This window comes from Athene cunicularia, assembly GCF_003259725.1.
Source record: "Athene cunicularia isolate RWA chromosome 1 unlocalized genomic scaffold, athCun1 chr1_part2, whole genome shotgun sequence".
Classification (NCBI taxonomy): domain Eukaryota; kingdom Metazoa; phylum Chordata; class Aves; order Strigiformes; family Strigidae; genus Athene; species Athene cunicularia.
In genome coordinates this window covers 3,434,945-3,452,480 of record NW_020799092.1, presented here as the reverse complement: position 1 = coordinate 3,452,480, position 17,536 = coordinate 3,434,945, and the positions used below count along the sequence as shown (strand labels likewise).

General features: G+C 51.5%; 1 protein-coding gene across 3 annotated transcripts; it reads right to left on the bottom strand.

Annotated features, from left to right (window-relative positions):
• Window positions 1–1,966: 1,966 nt before the first annotated feature.
• SEPT3 (septin 3) lies at window positions 1,967–17,530 on the bottom strand. 3 transcript variants are annotated; one of them, XM_026868592.1, is made up of 10 exons: window positions 17,436–17,530; window positions 10,407–10,598; window positions 10,029–10,157; window positions 9,173–9,254; window positions 8,658–8,795; window positions 8,176–8,293; window positions 7,639–7,734; window positions 5,499–5,598; window positions 4,993–5,044; window positions 1,967–3,734 (listed from the first exon to the last, which is right to left on the bottom strand). In XM_026868592.1, the coding sequence occupies exons 1-10, from the start codon at window positions 17,464–17,466 to the stop codon at window positions 3,599–3,601; spliced, it is 1,074 nt and encodes a 357-aa protein (XP_026724393.1). In that variant the 5' UTR covers window positions 17,467–17,530; the 3' UTR covers window positions 1,967–3,598. The 3 variants fall into 3 exon arrangements, with proteins under 3 accessions (XP_026724393.1, XP_026724394.1, XP_026724395.1); XM_026868593.1 differs by having other exon boundaries at window positions 5,499–5,595; XM_026868594.1 differs by lacking the exon at window positions 17,436–17,530 and adding an exon at window positions 15,804–16,043.
• Between the last annotated feature and the right edge of the window lie 6 nt (window positions 17,531–17,536).

The window sequence follows — 17,536 nt, the reverse complement described above, 5'->3', positions numbered from 1 at the left end:
GGCTGGCGTCGAGCAGCCGGCTGCGTTTTCGGGAAGAGGCGTTCCTCCGGCGCCAAGGAGAGGATCTGCTCTGACCAGGCCTCGCCTCTGATGAGTTTTCCTTACTTTGAATCCAAGCGATGAGGACCCCTACCTTAAGTGGTCTCTACCTCTCTGACATCACTAATTGCATGGCATTAAAAAAAGCCAATTCCTTGTATACTGCAGGCAGCTCTCTTCACCCAGGACGTGCGCTAGTGCCACTCAGCGCCGCCGGGCTTCACCCCCAACGACAGAGCAGCTCTGCCGGCTCCGGCCAGGCCTGCTTCCCGCTCCCTGATCCAGCCCGTTCCCACGCAACCGGGCCGGGCCGTCCCAGCGAGGTCGATCTGCCTCCCACTTTGGGATTTAGCATACGTTGCAAAATTTTTCTGGTGAATGGCTTATGCGGTGAAGTTTGTGAGTCTCTGAATGCACTGAGTGGGTACCTCTAGGGTAAAATTTAGACTCTACCCCTCTGTGATACTGTTCAAGTGTTATCTCTGAGGGGAACGTCTGACTTGCTGTGGTCATCCTGGGGCTGAGCTGGTGGTACATGAGAGCGAGGATCCATTCAGGCTTTTCCCAGATCTTCCATCAGATGAGACCTTTTCCCAACAGTATGTCCTGCTGTCGCACAACACGGGAAATTTTTTTATATTTGCTGTTTGTAGACTTCCTGGTAGATAGGCAGATACTGGTAGGATATTTGCATGAGCAGATGGCAGTGAGGAATACCTGAGCTTGCTTTTCTTGGTGACCTTTTATGGATCCTTTAGAAGTAGTCCATGATCCAACAGAAAATGACAGAGCAGAGCTTAAAAACCACCTTATTACAAATGAACAAAATTCCTAAACCTATAGGGCAAAACACACAGCCTTGGCCTTGCAATCCACGTTACAGGCGATGGAAACCATCTCTTCTGTTGCATGGGGTCTGCTTTGCTTTCATGAAGCAGGGTAGCATTGGCTCTCTGCCATAACCCTTGTGCAGGCCCCAAAGTCATAGAAATGACCATACCACAGCCCAGGGTGATGCAGCCCGGTGGCAAGAGAGTTCTAGAGCAGTCACATGGCCATCAAAGAGCTGTGTGAGAAAGCAAGTGCACCTCTGCATGCCCCTGCTAAAGACAATGGAGTTGGGCTTCATGCTTCAGTGCAGTAAAGAAGAGGAGCCCTGTGGGAGCCTTTCCTATTACACTGGGTTTAAAACATTATGTAGAGGTTAGGCAGGAGCAACCACAGCAGAGTAGGCTGAGAAGATGTTTCTGTCAGCAGTGCCGCTGGGGACACCTCCACATCTGGCTGAGCAGTGGAGACAAGCTGGGAGGAGGCTTTGACCCCACGCTGGGCTGTGGATTGCCTGTGTGGGTGGCAGGATGGGTAGCAGCATAGCAGGATGGTTTCTGCAGGGTCCATGATATGGCTGCTGGCACTGGCGACAAGGAATTGTTCTCTGCAGGGCCAAGGAGGCCTGGTGCAGGTGGGAAGGTGGGTGCAAGGCTATATGCACACGCTGCATACAGGAACACCAGGAGCCATGAACATGAGTGGTGAAAGGGCTGCAAAGGGCCTGTATGGCCCTCACATCCTAGTGGTCCTGAGAATGGCTGATTTGGTTTGACAGGTGGGAGTGAGAGTGAAGAGACCTTTGCTTTGCAGTGCCAGCACCAGATAAAGCCACAAGATGGACATATGATCTTAAGAGAGTTTTGCTAAGGCTTGGAGCACCCTCTTAGCAGCTCCGGCCCTCATACAGGTCTGTCAGCCAACCTCAGGCTTGGCTTCAGTCCTCCTCTGCTGTTCCCTTGCTGGAACCCCTTCCCCCCTCCCAGGCCAGCATCTCCAACCCCTATCCCAAATCCACCGCACTTCCCCTTACTAGCAGCACTGCCATCTCGTGCCATGGCATGCTGCACATGCATTTTTAGTGCAACCAGCTATTCTCCTGGAGGTGACAACCCCTTGTGACATGCTAGGTGACAGGCAGACACTGCCAAACTCAGGACATCTGTGATTTTCTCCCGTCCTCCCTTCTGCCCTGACCCTTTCCACCTGGCTCAGGAGCATCCAGAAAAGAAGTGACAATGGCTAGAAACAAGCATATAGTCTTGAGTAAAGCTGTGCCTCTTTCTGCTCCGGGGTCTTTACCTTCCTTCCCTGTCCCCTCCAGGGGAAGGTAGAATAACAGCTTCTTAACCCAACACAACAAAAGCACATTGATAAGGAGGAGGTGTGAGTGCTGGGAGAGGGAGGGAATGGCCTGGACAAGAGGAAGATTCAAGTACTCAGAGAAATGAAGGAGAGACAGAAAGGGTTGAGAGGAGAGAAAGTGAGACAGAGAAAGAAAGGAAGGAATAAAGCTATGGAGGGCTAAAAGGGATGCGAACAAAAACACAGGAGAGGAGGACATGGAAGCTGGGAGGGCAGTAGGAGAGTGGAGGAGCAGCACAGGCTGAGACTGCTGGAGTAGCAGTTTCAGTGAGGAGGAGGTATTGCTTGTATTCCCACCACCACTGAAGACCCAGAGAGACACCTTGGCCCAGTGCTCTTTGCATTCCTCCAAGATCCATGGCTACTCTTCATTCTTCCAAGATCCTGAAGGCCCTGTGCCGAGCAGGACTGACCCTGGGGGAGCTCCTAGCAGGGACCCCCCATGGCACTGTCTTCCCTGCGCTCTGGCCAGGATCTGCTCTGTGCTGGTGGAGAGAGACTGCTGCAATGGAGGATGAGGTGGGGTGACCTCAGGACAGCTTGGTCTGATCTGCACAGGATCAAAAGCCTGTGACATAAGCACTGGGCAGGGCAGTTGCACCATCTGCAGCAGGAACACATTCTTTTCCTCTGGGTGTTGCTTCTTTTGGAAAATATGGCTATTTTCTCCAAGTACTCTGAAGTTTCTCAAATAGATGCTACAGCCCAAGAACTAATTCTGTCTCCTCCCACAGGTCACTTCCCCTGAACCACAAAACATGTCAGTCACTTTCCCTATCTATCCACTTCCAAGCTGCCATTTCTCCTTGGGAAGCCACAGCAAGAAATGAGGATAAAATGCTGGGCCACCATGCCCTCAGACCAACCAGCTACCTTCCCACCTACTGAGGACACAAGAGAAATCTCTGCTGTTGTCACTTGAAGACACTGCATGCACCAACTCCACCATCTCTCCTGGAGTCTCTCCTTGCCATGTCTCCAAGTGATAAAAACAGGATCACAGCATGCACCACACCTCCCACCTCCTAAGCCCTCCTGCCCTCAAAATCCTTCCCCCGCTCCCTGTTTCCCCCAGGCAAGACACACAGCTGAGACACAGAAACGAGAGAAAGGAAGATGACAGACAGTCTGCTGTGCAAAAAAAAACAGAGAATGAGAATACTCTGGGAAGGATGGGGGAGACACCTTTGGTCCCTCTCTGGCACACAGGTGGGCACACGCACACACGCACTCATGCTCACATCCTCTCATGCACATGGAGAACACACCACATGCTTTAGAGACAGGCGCATGGTAGAGTCAAGGGTAGCAGGGGTGGGTTGTCCTATCCAGAGACATCAGGTGAGAGCGGGGTGAGAGGGGTCATTCACAGGTTACTTTCATGGTTTTCCTCTGTCTCAACAGTCATGGGGGGCAGCCCTCCGTTGTCATTCAGCCGCTTGGCCCTGTAGGTCTCATAGTGGATGTTGTGGGTCACTTCTTTTAGGTCCTGAAGGTGGGTCCTGCAGAGGGCAAAGTGAATATTGGGTTGGAAAGAGGATACAATAACCAATATCAGAACAGTCAGTATTAATCTGATTATAATTTTATTCCCTGAGATAAATGGAAGATTTCTTCAGCCAGTCTGGCTAATGAGCATACCCTTTTTTCTGCATGGATGGCATGGGTGCCATCATACACAACTGGAGTTGGAGCATCAGCGTTCAAGAACACATACGCAGGATGCAGGATATGGGCTGAAATTCCTGGCTGTGCTTGCCAGTGTTCTGCCCTCCTCACACCTGTGCCAGTGTGATAGCTACTGGCCATCCTGGTGTGAGAGCAGACATGAGCTTATCTCATCTGAAGCGGTGGTGAGACAAGGAAGCACCAGGAGGGTGTATCAGGTCCACTGCAGATCATAATGTGCAGAACACTGCTGTGAGTATCGTCCCTAACCTCCATAGAAGTCCTGTGGGCTTGGATTGCTATATGCTTTATGATGGTCACTTGGTTTGGATGTTTTACTGGAAGACTTAGGGAAAGCATGTCTGCTGCAGAAGGTATTGCAGAACAAAAAGAGGGCAGTAGGGTGATGTCAAAGCATTGTACCTGGCCAAGTGTCTCAATACCACCATATCCACAGGTGGAAAGAGCTACAGGGCTCTGGCTTCAAAGTGTCTTTCCCTTATTTTCCTATTTTTGTTGTTGTTTTAAAACCTTACTGTTCTTATAGGGAACAGAGGTGACCCTGGATGTGCAGGTCTTCTACAGAATTTGGGGCAGATATCACTTGTGCTGAGACAACTTCATGAAACAGTAGAAATGAGACAGGGCAATGAAAGCTGAATGAAATATGGAGCTTTTTACTTCCAGGTCATATGTTCCAGCACATCCCTTAGCCTAGTAGAACACATGGTCTAGGATGTGGTAGTCGCCTCTTTCTAACTGACTCCAGCTCAGACATGTTGTCAATTGCTGACATAGAAGTCGTTGCAACCTAATATCCTTAAGGGATATACGGGGGGTAGTAGTACCGTGCTTTTCTCCAGGTGTCCAGCTCAGACATGAAAACTAGCACCTGTTTGACATAGTGGTCATGTCACTAAGAGAGGCACTAGATTATCTACCCCTTAATTTAATCCAACTCTACCCCAAATAAGCTTTCACAGCCTGAAATGTACTTTGTTTTCCTTTCCATAGGGGCTATTTCACTCTAAGAGGGTCTCAGGAAGACTTCCTGCTCATCAAGAGCAAACTGGTGACTGACCATGGTCTTACCTGATGACAAAATCTCGAAGTAGGGCAAATTCACAGTGAGTGAGGTTTTCCACTGAAAAAAAAGCAAGCAATTGTTACATTTGATTTTTTCAACAACCCCTTTGTGGTTACAGAGTGTGGGAAGGTCACTGCCATGCAGCAGGTTTCAGGTGGGCAGAACCTGCATACTTCAGAAAGGACAGTCATCGAGGAGACATGCTAACAGGTGCTGAGCAGTCACATATGAATTTTCATTTGAAAACCAAGGCGACCTCAGGAGCTCAGTGTCACACACTGTAGCGTTCGGAGTGGCTCCAGCTTCTGCCAGTTGGTGGTAGAGGTACCACACTGACCATGGCAGTTTCCTCCCAGCAGAGAGCTATTTGAGAATTCTCCTCTTGCTTGGTGTCAAAAAGTTTATCGCAAAAGGGATGGGAAGGTAGACATGGGACATGTTGTCTGGACCCTTGTCTATTACTAGGGCCTGCAGAGATACTTTCAGCTCTCAGAAGCAAGGGATAATTTACCTTCAATGATTCCCCAAGGTGTTTTCCTGCCCAGGACTCTTTTGCCATTCACTTGATACTCTTTGTCGCTGCCCACTACTGCGAAGGGCATGCTTTCCTGCTGGGGAGAGACATGTGGAGAGACCTATTGAACCAATTCCAGAGAGCAGCATCATCCCTGTTCCCTGTCCACCTTTCCTCCTGTCAGCTCACAAGACCTTCTCTAAGGGAAGAGGTTCTCCAGAGCAACACCTCACTGACTGTCCTTTTCACCAGTCAGTGCTATCCCTAGCATTTTGGGCCCTTGCTTTACAGGCATCCTTGCACCCCACGAGCTTAGTGGGTAGCTAAGGGCCAAGGCTTTGTAGCAGGGGCAAGAGCTTTTCTGCACCCATCTCCAGCATTTCTGAAGAGGGGGATGACCAGAGAAGAAGTACCTTGGTGTAACCAGGAGAGGGTCTGTCAGCTCAGGGCTGCTCATATGGAGAGTCTGCAGTCAGTATTTCTCACCCAGTTTATTGTTCTTCACCAGAAGAAGTAAAGAACTCGAAATAATCCTCTCCAACAAGACACATGAACATTCAATAAGTGTAATGGCTGAAATGGTTGTACTGAGGAAGGCCCAAAATGGGGTAGGGGTGCAGCTTTCCTGGGAAGTGGGACAGTAGGTGAGGCTACTGGGAACACAGGTATCTCTAAGCACAGGGAGAAAACATCTGTATCCAGAGTGCAGGGTGCAGGAGACCCTGCTATCCATAAGGTTGTGCAGATGTTCATAGGTTTACTCTGCTTTATATGTGTTCCTGGGCCTGACAAGAGACTTCAATTACGGCAGGAATGAAGATTTAAAAGCAGCTTATTTCTTATGTGTGATTATCCAAACCTAGGGCATGGCGCTGAAATGCAGAACAAAATGTGGTGCCCTCCTCAAAACCAGTAACAGTTCGGAGAAGAAACAAAACCCATCTAGTCTTCTCCAGAATGTGTGATGTATTGTCAAATAGGAAATGATTAATTAAGATAGGGAAGCTGGGAATTTCTGTTGGGGCTGTTACAGTGGAGGGAGTTGAAAGGACAAGTGTTAGGCTGCAGTGCAAGACTCCTGGAGTTTCTTGAGGACTGCCATGGAGGCCAATCTATTTTCATTAATGGCCTAGCCACAAAAAAGATGAGTGGGATAATTAAATGCACTAGCATCACAAGGCTAAGAGGTGTTGTCAGGGCAAAGGCGGACTGAATTATTATCTAGGAAGATGTAAATTTGAGGCACATAGAGCAGCATTTAGGGAATAACATCAAGAAGTTCTGCTATGACTTCAGAGCTCATGAACAAGCAGTGACTGAGGGAGTGGAAGGGCCCCATGTGCTAGTCAGTTACAAGATGACCATGAGCCACCAGTGTGATGCAATTGTTTAAAAAGCACATGTGGTCCACGGGCTTAGGAGGTCAGATCTCAGAAGAGATAGGGGAGCATGGGCTACCAGCAAATCAAATCAAACTGGAGCAGGCACAGAAAAAAGTGACTAGAAGCATGGACTACTGAGGAGTGGGAAGCTCATCCAAAGAAGCTTGTCTCCTTTAGCTGACCAGGAGGTCAGCAAAGGATAATATTGTTCTCTATAAATGCCTTGAGTGGTGGAGGGGACCACTAGGTAGGAGAACTGCTTGAGTCAGTGTTGGCACAAGAACACATATATAACCTGGGTACAACCTGGCCATGAACAAACACAGTCTGGAAATTAGGAGACAGTTTCTAATGCTCTGAGGAGGGAAAGATGGGACAAGCCTTCTCACAGGGGCTGGGAGAGAAAGGTTGAGTTTGGTCAGCAGATGAGAGGACTCCTGGGGTAGTTGTTTGGGACAGAGGCTGGACATCAGCCACACACCAGGCCCCTTTGGACCTTAATGGTGGCCAAACAGAGCATTCAACAAGAGGAGGTGAAATATAGTCCTGCCTCACTCAGCCTTCATAGCATCCTGTCTTAACAGCAGGGACAAATTAAGCTGGGAAGGAGGAATGACCATCCCTTATATCCATTGCAACTTTCATTCAGGGACCAAGAAGCACGAAACTTTATAGTGACACATGTCTGTTTTACATTCATTAAATATCACCAGCCCTCATCCCCCCTTCCCTTCCTATAATAAAATGTTTCCTACCCTGATTTTGTCATTCTCTGTTTTATCCTCCAAGTCCTCATCAAATTCTTTCTGGGGGTAAAACTCGATCCCGTTTACTTCTAGCTCTTTGCGCACCTGGGCAGAGAGACATTTTTGAGCAAAAGCAACACAAACCTGAAGGGAGGAAAGGTGGGATGGCCAGGCAAACACATCTGGGACATCACTCCAGTGGGCAGGGGCTGGAGGGATTGTCCCCTGGGAAGCGTGCAGCAAAGTGAGGACACACGGCAGCAATGATGAGTCTTTCTTCCCCAACTCCCATTACTTGTCTGGCTCTGCAATTACCGTGACAGAGCATATCATGATGTGGCACAGGGATACACACATTTCTTCCCCCTTTCACAGGGGCCATCAGAGCCATAAACAGCTGCATCTTCAGGACTTACACACCAACCCAGCACTGGACGCTATGCATGCTCTGGGGACTGCACTGCAATCCCAGGAAGGATACTGCTCATTTCTCCCACCTCCAAGCCGGGGCTGGGAAGGATCCTGTGCAGGAGAGGAGATACTCACTCTTTGTTTGAATTCGGTCTTCTCCTCCAAGGTCATGGTGTCAGCCTTGGCAATAACCGGGATGATATTCACTACCTTGCTGAGATGTTTCATGAACTCCAGGTCCAAAGGCCTCAGGCTGCAGCCCAAGAGGGAACAACATGGAAGGGATCACTTTACCCTCCTCGCCTTTCATCCTAGTGTCTCTTCCAGCATCAGGGCATCAGTGAAACCTCCCTTGTACATACCCCGCTAGCTGCCACCATGCTCTCATCTCCTTCTTCTCATCCATCCTGCCCTTTCCCAAAAAAGACAGTGGCATTTCTCCTGCCCCTGTTATCCTAGACCCTTTCAAGCCCTTCAGCACCCAAAGTTAAGCTAAACAGTGGCCAGCCCCACACTCAGGACCCCTGGACCTGTAGCTGAGATGGAGCAGTGCAGGGTATCTAACTGGCACAGAGGCACCAAGAGCTTAAGGAATGATGAGGGACCTGAGTACGTACGAGTGGCCTGTAGGGGAGATGAAGTAGAGGCAGCAGTGCACTCGCGTGTCTGGAATTCGTTTCTTCCTTGCAATATTCACCTCCTCTTTCAAAAATTTTTCATATTGCTCATTGATGTATTTCTCAATAGGCTCCCAGCTGTTGAAGGTGGGAGAGAGAGATGAATAGATAGGCACAAATCTCCTCATGTTCCTGCCTACAGTGTTCCCAGCTCTGACAGCAGCAAAACAGGCTCAGGCATAAAAAATATCTACCACAAGTGTCTCACCATCAGCAGAGATGCTCAAGAGTTTCTGTAACTGGGCACAGAAATAGGCACTTGCTATGTAATGTGTGCATAGCCCTGAGCATGCACACAGACCCATGGTGTTCACAATTCCACATCCCCATTACCAGCCCCCTGAGTGCAATAGGTTCCCAGATGCTTTCCAGGACAAGTAGATAACAGCCACTCCATACACCGTCTTAACTCCAGCCCTTTCTGGGACACAAGGCCTTGACCATGTAAAACTCACCAGTTCTCATTGTTGATCTGGTCCCCAAATCCTGGTGTGTCGATCACTGTCAGCTTCATTTTGACGCCACCTTCTTCAATGACTGGGGAAGAAATTGCAAGCAATCATACACCTCCCTGGGGACCTGCTCAATCATGAAACATGTCTCTGTGCCCTGCAAGGGAACAAGAGTGTGCTGCCCTCTTCCCTGCCCAGCAAGCATGACCAGGCCAGGCTGGGTCATGCCTCAACAGTTGCGACCCCCACTTGCATTTCTGACCCCAAATTTTGGTAACTTGCACCAAAGCCACTCTGCCACAGGAAAATGTATTTGTGCTCAATCTGTGGCCCAAAGGTAGGACCTACCTTATACAACTTGTCCTCCCCTCCAATACATCATCCTGAATCTGAGATGGTGCTCACTACTCTGCATCACTGCAGAAGCTGTGCGGATGCTTTGCCACCAGGAGATATGCTCTACCAGGCTTGGGATGGGGCTCACCAATGCAATTTGTATAGATTATTAAGCATCTGCAGGTGGGAATGACTTAAAGTAAGGCTTCATCCAGACACACAGTCTAACGTCTGGGCAGACAAAATATCTATAACTCTTTTTCTACCCCTCACTTTTGGCTGTGGCATCAGTGGCACTGCTGTTTAAGAAAAGCCTTGCCTGGGTCTAAGACCATCTAAAAATGGCACTTGTCCTTTAGCTTCCCATGGAGAAAGGAGAAAGGGCTGCCTAATACCAAAGAACTGTTTGCATGGACTACTGGGGTTTGTATGGACTACTGGAGTTTACATGGACTACTGGGGTATTCTGCAAGACTATGCTGAAACATCAACATTCCCTCCACCCCAGCAGCCTGGCTCTTACCATGCCCAATGGCTTTGATCTCCACTGTCTTGGGGATCTTCTCCTCCCTGTTCCAGCCTGAAGATTTGCGGCTCACCTGGGATTTGAAGAGGGTGTTCACCAGGGTTGACTTTCCCAGGCCGCTCTGACCTGAGGATTGCAAAGAGGAAGCTTGTGACATCTGCCACAGCCTGCCAATGCCAGCAGGCCCAGGGAATGGAGCCAGGCTGTCAAGAGAGGAGGCTGTAGGTGTCTCCTTGCCTTGTGCAAGCTCTCATTTCCCCCAAAGCAAGCACTATCTACTCCCTCATGCCCTCCCTGCAGGGCTCGCCTTCCCACCTAGCCTCATAGGACAGTCCCTGGTCATGATTCCCAGTACCTCACCTGGTCTCTGCCTACCTACAACCATGATGTTGAAGTCAAAACCTGTCTTCATGGTTTTCCTGCGCATCTGCTCAATGATGGTGTCAATACCGATGTAGCCCAGCAAGTTGGCGTTAATGCCCATGGGTTTCATTGGTACGACTGGTTTTTGTCGTGGCTCTGGGACCAGCTCAGACATGGCTGCTTCGTTTTTGCTCTCCACTGGCCCTGCATGGGGAGAAAGATTGAAAAATCATCATTAAGGTGTAATAAGAACCTCCCTGCTGTCACAGGGACTCAGGGCAACTTTGAGCATCCATTTCAAGGGCTATTGAGGATAACTGAATGGTAAGATTTTAGCAATAAGATTCTTCATGGAGGAATATTTACTTGAGTTTCCAGCACACTCTTCTAGGTATTACTCCAGATGAGGAGGTGGAGAAGTGGGGTTTGTCAGGCATGCAACATATTGATGGCTATTCCAAACAGCGAGAGCAGACCCAGTGAAGTGGAGCACCTAACCACATGTCCAAGGCTCTGTGTGTCTCCTCATTTTTGCCTCCCAGTACTCACCAGGATCACCAGTGTTTTCTCCCTCCAAGTTTAGCATGAAATTTGCGATGGAACACACTTTCAAAAATTATGCGTGGAGTCCTGGCATTGAAACAGAGTTTGGAATCTACTGTGAAGACTTGTAAGTTTGGCCATTGCCAGGGGTGGCTGTTACTGACCCTGCTGTGCAGGCTGAGTTCCTCAGAAGAAGGCAGTGGTGGAAGTGCCAATCATGGCCACAAACTCTGCACTTGCATCCCACCCGTAGATTGATGGGTTTTGTCATGCTCAAGAAACTAATCATTGTGATCAAAAAACTAATCATCTGCACCTTTCCCTCCTCACCTCTCCCTCCTCATTTCTTCCATGTAAAACAAACGGGCAAAAAGAAAGGCCCTGTGGGCTTTCCATCCTCCCTGACTCTTTCTTGGGTGATGATACACACAGCTTGGGGCGGGCCTTATCCATTTATCTCCATCTCTTATCTCATTAGTGAGCAGCTTCCACCTGCTGGGAGGAAGCCAGAGGTTGGGAGAGGACAAGGCACAGCAGAAAATCTGTAATTGCTGGGGAAGGGAGGTATGAGGGATGAATCTGGAAAGGAAGATGAAGGAGATGGGAATCAAATACCTTTCATAAACAAACCAGCTGCAAACTAGAGCCTTTCCCACTTTAATTACTTGACTCCCCCATGCTTTGTCTCATTTAGATGGTTATTTTTCCAGGACAAGGACAGCATGTGTTTTTGCTTCATAAGCACTCCACTTGTTTTGTATGCCACTTTAGTTCAAGTATCTCACACTAAATTATCCCTTTCCATCACTTTGGCAGAGTTTTTTGCTTCTCTCAGCAGAATCTGCTGGCTGCATAGGAGGACATGAGCATCCAGGCAGGCAGCTGCCATTTGGTAGGTGACACATGCCTTGGAGAGGCCACCAGGCTGGGGCCACTGATAGAATCAGTCTGGGGTCCCCACAACAGCTCAGCCAGCTAGGTAGAGGCCAGGGTTGGGGAGAGGTCAGAGAGATTTTTGTTCAAGGACAGGGTTAGGATGAAACAGGCTGCATAGCTGGCTGCTGATCATGCCTAGCATTCCACGTCAAAGCTCCTGTGCAGACACAAGGGATGCTCTACACAGTGAAGGTTTTACATTTTATATAAGCCTTAATATCCCACTACCGTGTGCTGAGGGCAGACCTTGCGGAAGGTCCATGCTTGGCAGGGAGGGTACCTCCAGCCAGCTCCTCTTAGACCACTTGGGAAGCCTTTTATGTTAAACTGGGAGAAGAGATCTTCCCTCCATGTAAGAGGGTGGTCGCACAGCCACCAATACAGCACTGTGGGTATCACCTGTGTTCCACCTTGCCCCCAGAGGAGACGTCTGACGGAGGATGGCTGCCCCCTCCTGCTCTTCCCCACAAGCAAAGGCACTCTGAGCTATCATTATCCTCTCCTGAAGCATGAAGCAGCACCCTGGGGGGACCAGAGCACAAGACAGACCATTGGCTTGAACCAGACTGGCAATCTGGAGCACTTCATGCTGCCGCCGGGCAGCTGCCCGAGGAGGCAGCCTGCTGAGCTGAGTGCTTCTCAGCTGCAATCCGCTCTTACACCCGTCACAGCTAGTCTGTGCCTTTCCTGCTAACAGAGCATCCCCTGGGGCTCCTGTTGTCTTCTTCCAGCTTTCTCAAAGCTGCTGCCAGCCAGGAAAGCCCATCTCTCCGGCACAGCAGCCAGCCAGCTCCCCTGCACCCTGTCCTTCATTTTTCCTCTATCAGTCTGCCCCATGCCACTTGTACCATAGTCGTGTGGCTGTGCCGAGCTCCTCATCCTGCTGCAGCATCCTCCAGTGTGCACCTCACACAGCCCTGCTGGGGTCCCACCTTCCCCAGAGACAGGGACAAGAGAGAGTGAGACAGGCAATGATGAGGGGATGTGGGGCATGGGGCTGTGTCCCCAGTGGGGCACTTGGCTACTGCAGTAATGGGGGAAAATAAACCCCAGAGGTGGACAGGGAACAAGTGAAGGTGGGAAGAAAGCCCAGCTGAGCAGCTATGTGGGATGGGTGCAGGACCTGAGCCATGTAGGCTGTGACCCCTTCACTGCCCAGGCAGTAGCGTCTCCTCAGGGAGTCTGTTGCCCTCTCTTTTATTCCTTCAACTCCTTGTTCTTACACAGGGAGGAGGAAGAAGGGAAATTTCTGGCAGCCAGCCTCAAGGCTCACTAAGTGCATAACTCATCCCTCAGTCTCACCAAGAGATGCTTTGCCCAGAGCTAGCAGGTGTTGCTAACTTCTGTGGACATCACAATACATGGACATCCCTTTGCAGGTTTTGCTACTGGAGCCAGGAGCTTGCAGTGGCTGGAGCAGCTTTTTCAGATTCAGGTTCCTGAGCACCTATAAAAGCCCTGAGACCAAGAGAAAAGATCTCTAGAAGTCTCCTTAAATATTTCATGTATCACTGATGTCACCCCTGGGCGTTTTGATCTTGGACATTCAAGGTCTCAGGATAGACAACCTCCCTTTCTCCTCTCAGTCACTTGCCTTCCTCTCTGTGTGGGGTGCCTTCCCATACAACCTCTGGAAGGAAAGCCCCCAGTGTGCAAAGAGGTACTCAAGGGTTTAGCTTTCTGCACACAATTTTCCACCTCTTGAATCCCACAGAGGAATCCAAGCAGCCAACTGAGGAACAGCCTGCCAGGGAAGCCAGGGTGTGCAAAACCAGAGCCAGAACTACAAGAGGTACCTTGAGACATGAAACGTGTCTACCTGCTCTCATGTAAATGGCTCTGGTTTATGTGCAGTAATGCTAATGCTGCTAGGAAGCCTCATGACTGACTGGTCAAGGGGTAGCATTGTGCATTCTAGGCATATCCTGTAGCCCCTCCAGCTGTCCCCTGTAATAAATACATGATAGGGCACTACAGCCAGTACAGCTGATAATGAATAGAGGGTTAGCCAAGGTTAACCACTTACATCTGCTATTTGCATTGCCACCCTTTTCCCTGCTGCTTTGTTCTGTGTGCTAAACAAAGCTCATTTAAGAGGGCGGTTGCTGATGATATCTCTGCTGCACAGTTCCTTGGGCAGGGCTGCTTGAGGATAACCTCTGGCTCACAGGAGATGCTCCACTTGGGTCTGGAGCAGGGAGAGATGCAGCATCAGGGGCTGGGACAGGCAGGGCCAGAAGGGCAGTGGGTGCCTGGAGAGGTCCTAGTGGTCCCAACTAGCTCCTGCTTCTGATGCCCGCCAATCCACCCCAAAACCTCACCTGGAGGGCCAGCATATGTGGCCAGCAGCAAACACCACTACCTCAGCACACCCTTCATGTCTGCCTGCCTCTGACGTTTGCAGCAGCTAACTGGGGACAGAGGTGGCCTTGCAGGTCCCTTATGGGCACAGGTAGTGGGGACTAACATCTACTCTGTCTGGATAACCCAGATACAGTCGCATTCCCTCCCCCTGCCTTCCTGTCCTTTGTCTGAGTGGCAAGAGGGAGGGAGGGCTGCAAACCCTCGTTCACCACAACCCAGCTTCCAGCAAGAAAAGGCTATATAACCCCTACGTAACACATGGATGGCCTCGTTGCGGCTCTCCTCCCGTGTGGCACAAAGCTGTCCTGCTCTGGCTGGAGGCAGCGATCCACATGTGCCTTGCCCCAGCCCCTTACACCCGCGTGACCCCAGATCCATAGTCCCACTCCCTGCAGACATGGAATGGGAAAGAGGGATGGGTTCAGAGCCTGAAGGCAGCTGCCAGGAGCAGGCCCTCAGAGAGTGAGGCAAGGTCCTTAGAAAGGAAAGCAAGCAGCTGCTTCAGTAGCACAGCCTCCCTGGGGCTTGCAGGCATTAGGATCTGCTCCTTGCTTCAGATCTGCAGACATGCTGGACTGAGCATCTCTCTACTGGAAAAATCCCTTTCTCCCCTCAGTTTCTATGATGACCCCAAGGCATTTCTCCCAGCTGTGCAGGCCAAAGGCCCAGACATGCTGGATGCACCACTTGACCTCAGGGTGCAGAACATTCTTCTTACCAGATCTTTTTGCCTGGCCTGAGAATCACTGGGCATTTCAGGTGAGGCAGGGAAACTCATTCTAGCCCTGGGCTGCAGCAGCCTTCCCAGCAATGACCTTCCTTCCCCCCAGCGCTCTGCAGAGGGCTTGGGCAGGAGCCCGGCTCTGCCAGGGCCACAGTGAAATCTAGGGCAGCGTGTGCTGAAGCCTCTCTGGAGACACAGGAGCTGGAGGTGAAGGGGCTGGGCACGTCCCCAGCCCAGCTGCCACAGGATTAGATGCTCGCCTCAGTCCCGGCTGTACCCTCGGTGCCGCTCCCTGGCTGTGCACTCTTTACCCCATATCTCAGTTTGCCGCCTGGGCATCACAAGGCAAGAGGATGCTGAGCAGCCCTGTACCCATGCCACTGCAGCTGCCTGTCCCCCTGCCCATCTGCCCACCAGTGCTGGGGCTCCCTGCCTACCCACTGTCTCCTGTGCAGATGCCCAGAGAGCAGCACAGGAGATGTCCCTGCTGCCCCCGCAGTGGCTGCCTGTCACTGGCAAGGGACAAGCCAGTGCCGAGCAGCTTGTGGGCTTTCCCCAGCCCTGGACCAGCTGGGATTATCTCTTTCTTTCAGAGCAGCCACTGGCGCCAGCTACTCCCCATCAGCACTGTAACCAGCCCATGTCAGACTGCTGCCACCAAAAGGAAAAAAAAAGAGGAAAGACAAAGCAAGGACCGATTTCCCCCCAGTGCCCTTCGGGTTTATTCCTCCCCCATGGCCAGAGCTGGGCAGCGTGGGGGCACGGCGGAGGGTGCCTGCACAAAAAGCCCCAGCAGTGTCCCTCCGGCATCGCCCAGCCCTGCCAAGCCCAGAGCATCCTACCTTTGAACATGAAGCTTCCTTTGTCTCCGAATCCTCTCCCAAGGGGGTGGGTCTCCCCCCTACTTTTCTAGCCTGCCGCTGGCGCAAGAACGGTGGGCTATGAGGCTCTGCTTTTACCTCTCTCTTTCTTCCCTGTATCCTCTTCTCCCCCCTCTCCTTCCCCTTCTTCTCCAGTGGCTTTTTCAGTGAAGCGGGGATGCTGGTGCTGCTCCTGCTGCCATCGTCATGTGACCTGAATATTAAACATCGCAGCAAAATCTCCCCCTGCGCACCCTCCCCCGGCTCCATCCCAGGCCCCCGCCAGCCTCCCCTCCTGGGGGGCATGGCTGTGGGGATGGAGGGGCTGCCACTGACGTGCTCCCGTGTCTTGGAGGGGCCCCTCTTGCACACACACACACACCGCATAGGCCTTTTCTTGCCCCTTTCTCTCCTAATTGCCCAGCATTTTCAGCATCTCTGCTTGTTTAGGGAGGGAGATATTTAAATCTTCACAGCATCACTCCAGCGGGGCTGAGAAAGGGCACTCTTTCCCCCTAGGTATTTATTGGGATCAGGAGGTTGCAAGGCTTCCTTCTGCTTTCCCAGAGGGAGGAAATTTGGAATATTTTGGCACATCAAAAGTGATTTGCCCTTCAGCTCCATTTGCAGAGGCGTGAGAAACCTTTTCTCCACTGGCACTGCAATTCCTGGCTGTCAGCCCGCAGTGCAGAGGCAGAGTGAGTGTTGTCCCCTCTGTATGTGTGTGTGTGTGTGTGTACACACATGTGCATGTGTGTTGCATGTGCATGTGTGTGCATGCGTGTGGGGAGCAGGGAGAGGTGCCAACTGTGGGCCATGTTGGGGTACACAGGTCACACTCCTGTGTACTCCAGCAGATGTTTGTCCCTGGTGGTGCCCACCTGCATGTGTCCAGTGGATGTGCCCACACCTGAAGAGCCATGCGGATGCCCCCGGCTGCTGATGCCTTTGGAGGGGGATGCCCCTTCCTTCCTCTGTGTTTCCTTCTCCTATGTTTGTGAGCCCTGGCCCCACCAGGCACCATGCCCCCGCCATGCCGGTGCTGGGGCACGAACATCTGGGACTGCTCTGATCCTCCACTCAGTGGGACGACAGGAGCATCCTTTCAGGGGTGTTCCCACATGTCCCTATGCCTTGAAGCAGCACCCTGGGTGCGGCCAGGCTGCAGGATGCCTGGCAAACTCAGCAAGGGTTTTGGGTGCCTCTTTTTGCAGCACCCTGGGGGAAAAAGGAAACTGCACCGACTGCAGGTTATGGGAGCATTTAGAAATCAGTCAGCAGTTACCCAGGCTAGGCTGAGTGGTTGGCAGGCTGGCTGCCGACAGACGGACGGACAGGCATCCTGGCACCTGCAATATCTCCTGATGTGGTGCCCATAACCACCCGTTTCCCTGCTGGGCACCAGACTCACCGCTGCCTGGGCTCTCATCCCACCTGCCTCTGCCCGCCCATGCTCCTGGTGCGGGTGAAGGGGAAATCGCTCCCATCCTCCCCGACATCACCCCACTGCTCCCGAAGGGCCCTGCCCCAAGCTGAGCCCCATGGCACTGCCAAGGGACCCTCTTGCCTCCCTCCCCCGCCCCTGCCCAGCCCATCCCGGCAGCAGAGACCCACCGGAGCGTGGCAGGGAGCAGGGCACCCTCATCTTCGCCGCTGGGGCAGCCTCGACACCCCCGGGGCTGCCAGGTCGCTGGGGCCCCTCAGCCGCAGTGGGC

What these genes read in the sequence shown, in the direction of transcription:
- SEPT3 (XM_026868592.1), bottom strand. Translation starts at nt 17,466, where the DNA reads ATGAGGGTGCCCTGCTCCCTGCCACGCTCCG. An exon ending in CAGAGAATGACAAAATCAGG is followed by an intron (nt 5,599 to 7,638) that starts GTAGGAAACATT and finishes GTCTCTCCCCAG; the next exon opens with CAGGAAAGCATGCCCTTCGC. An exon ending in CTTCGAGATTTTGTCATCAG is followed by an intron (nt 3,735 to 4,992) that starts GTAAGACCATGG and finishes TGCCCTCTGCAG; the next exon opens with GACCCACCTTCAGGACCTAA.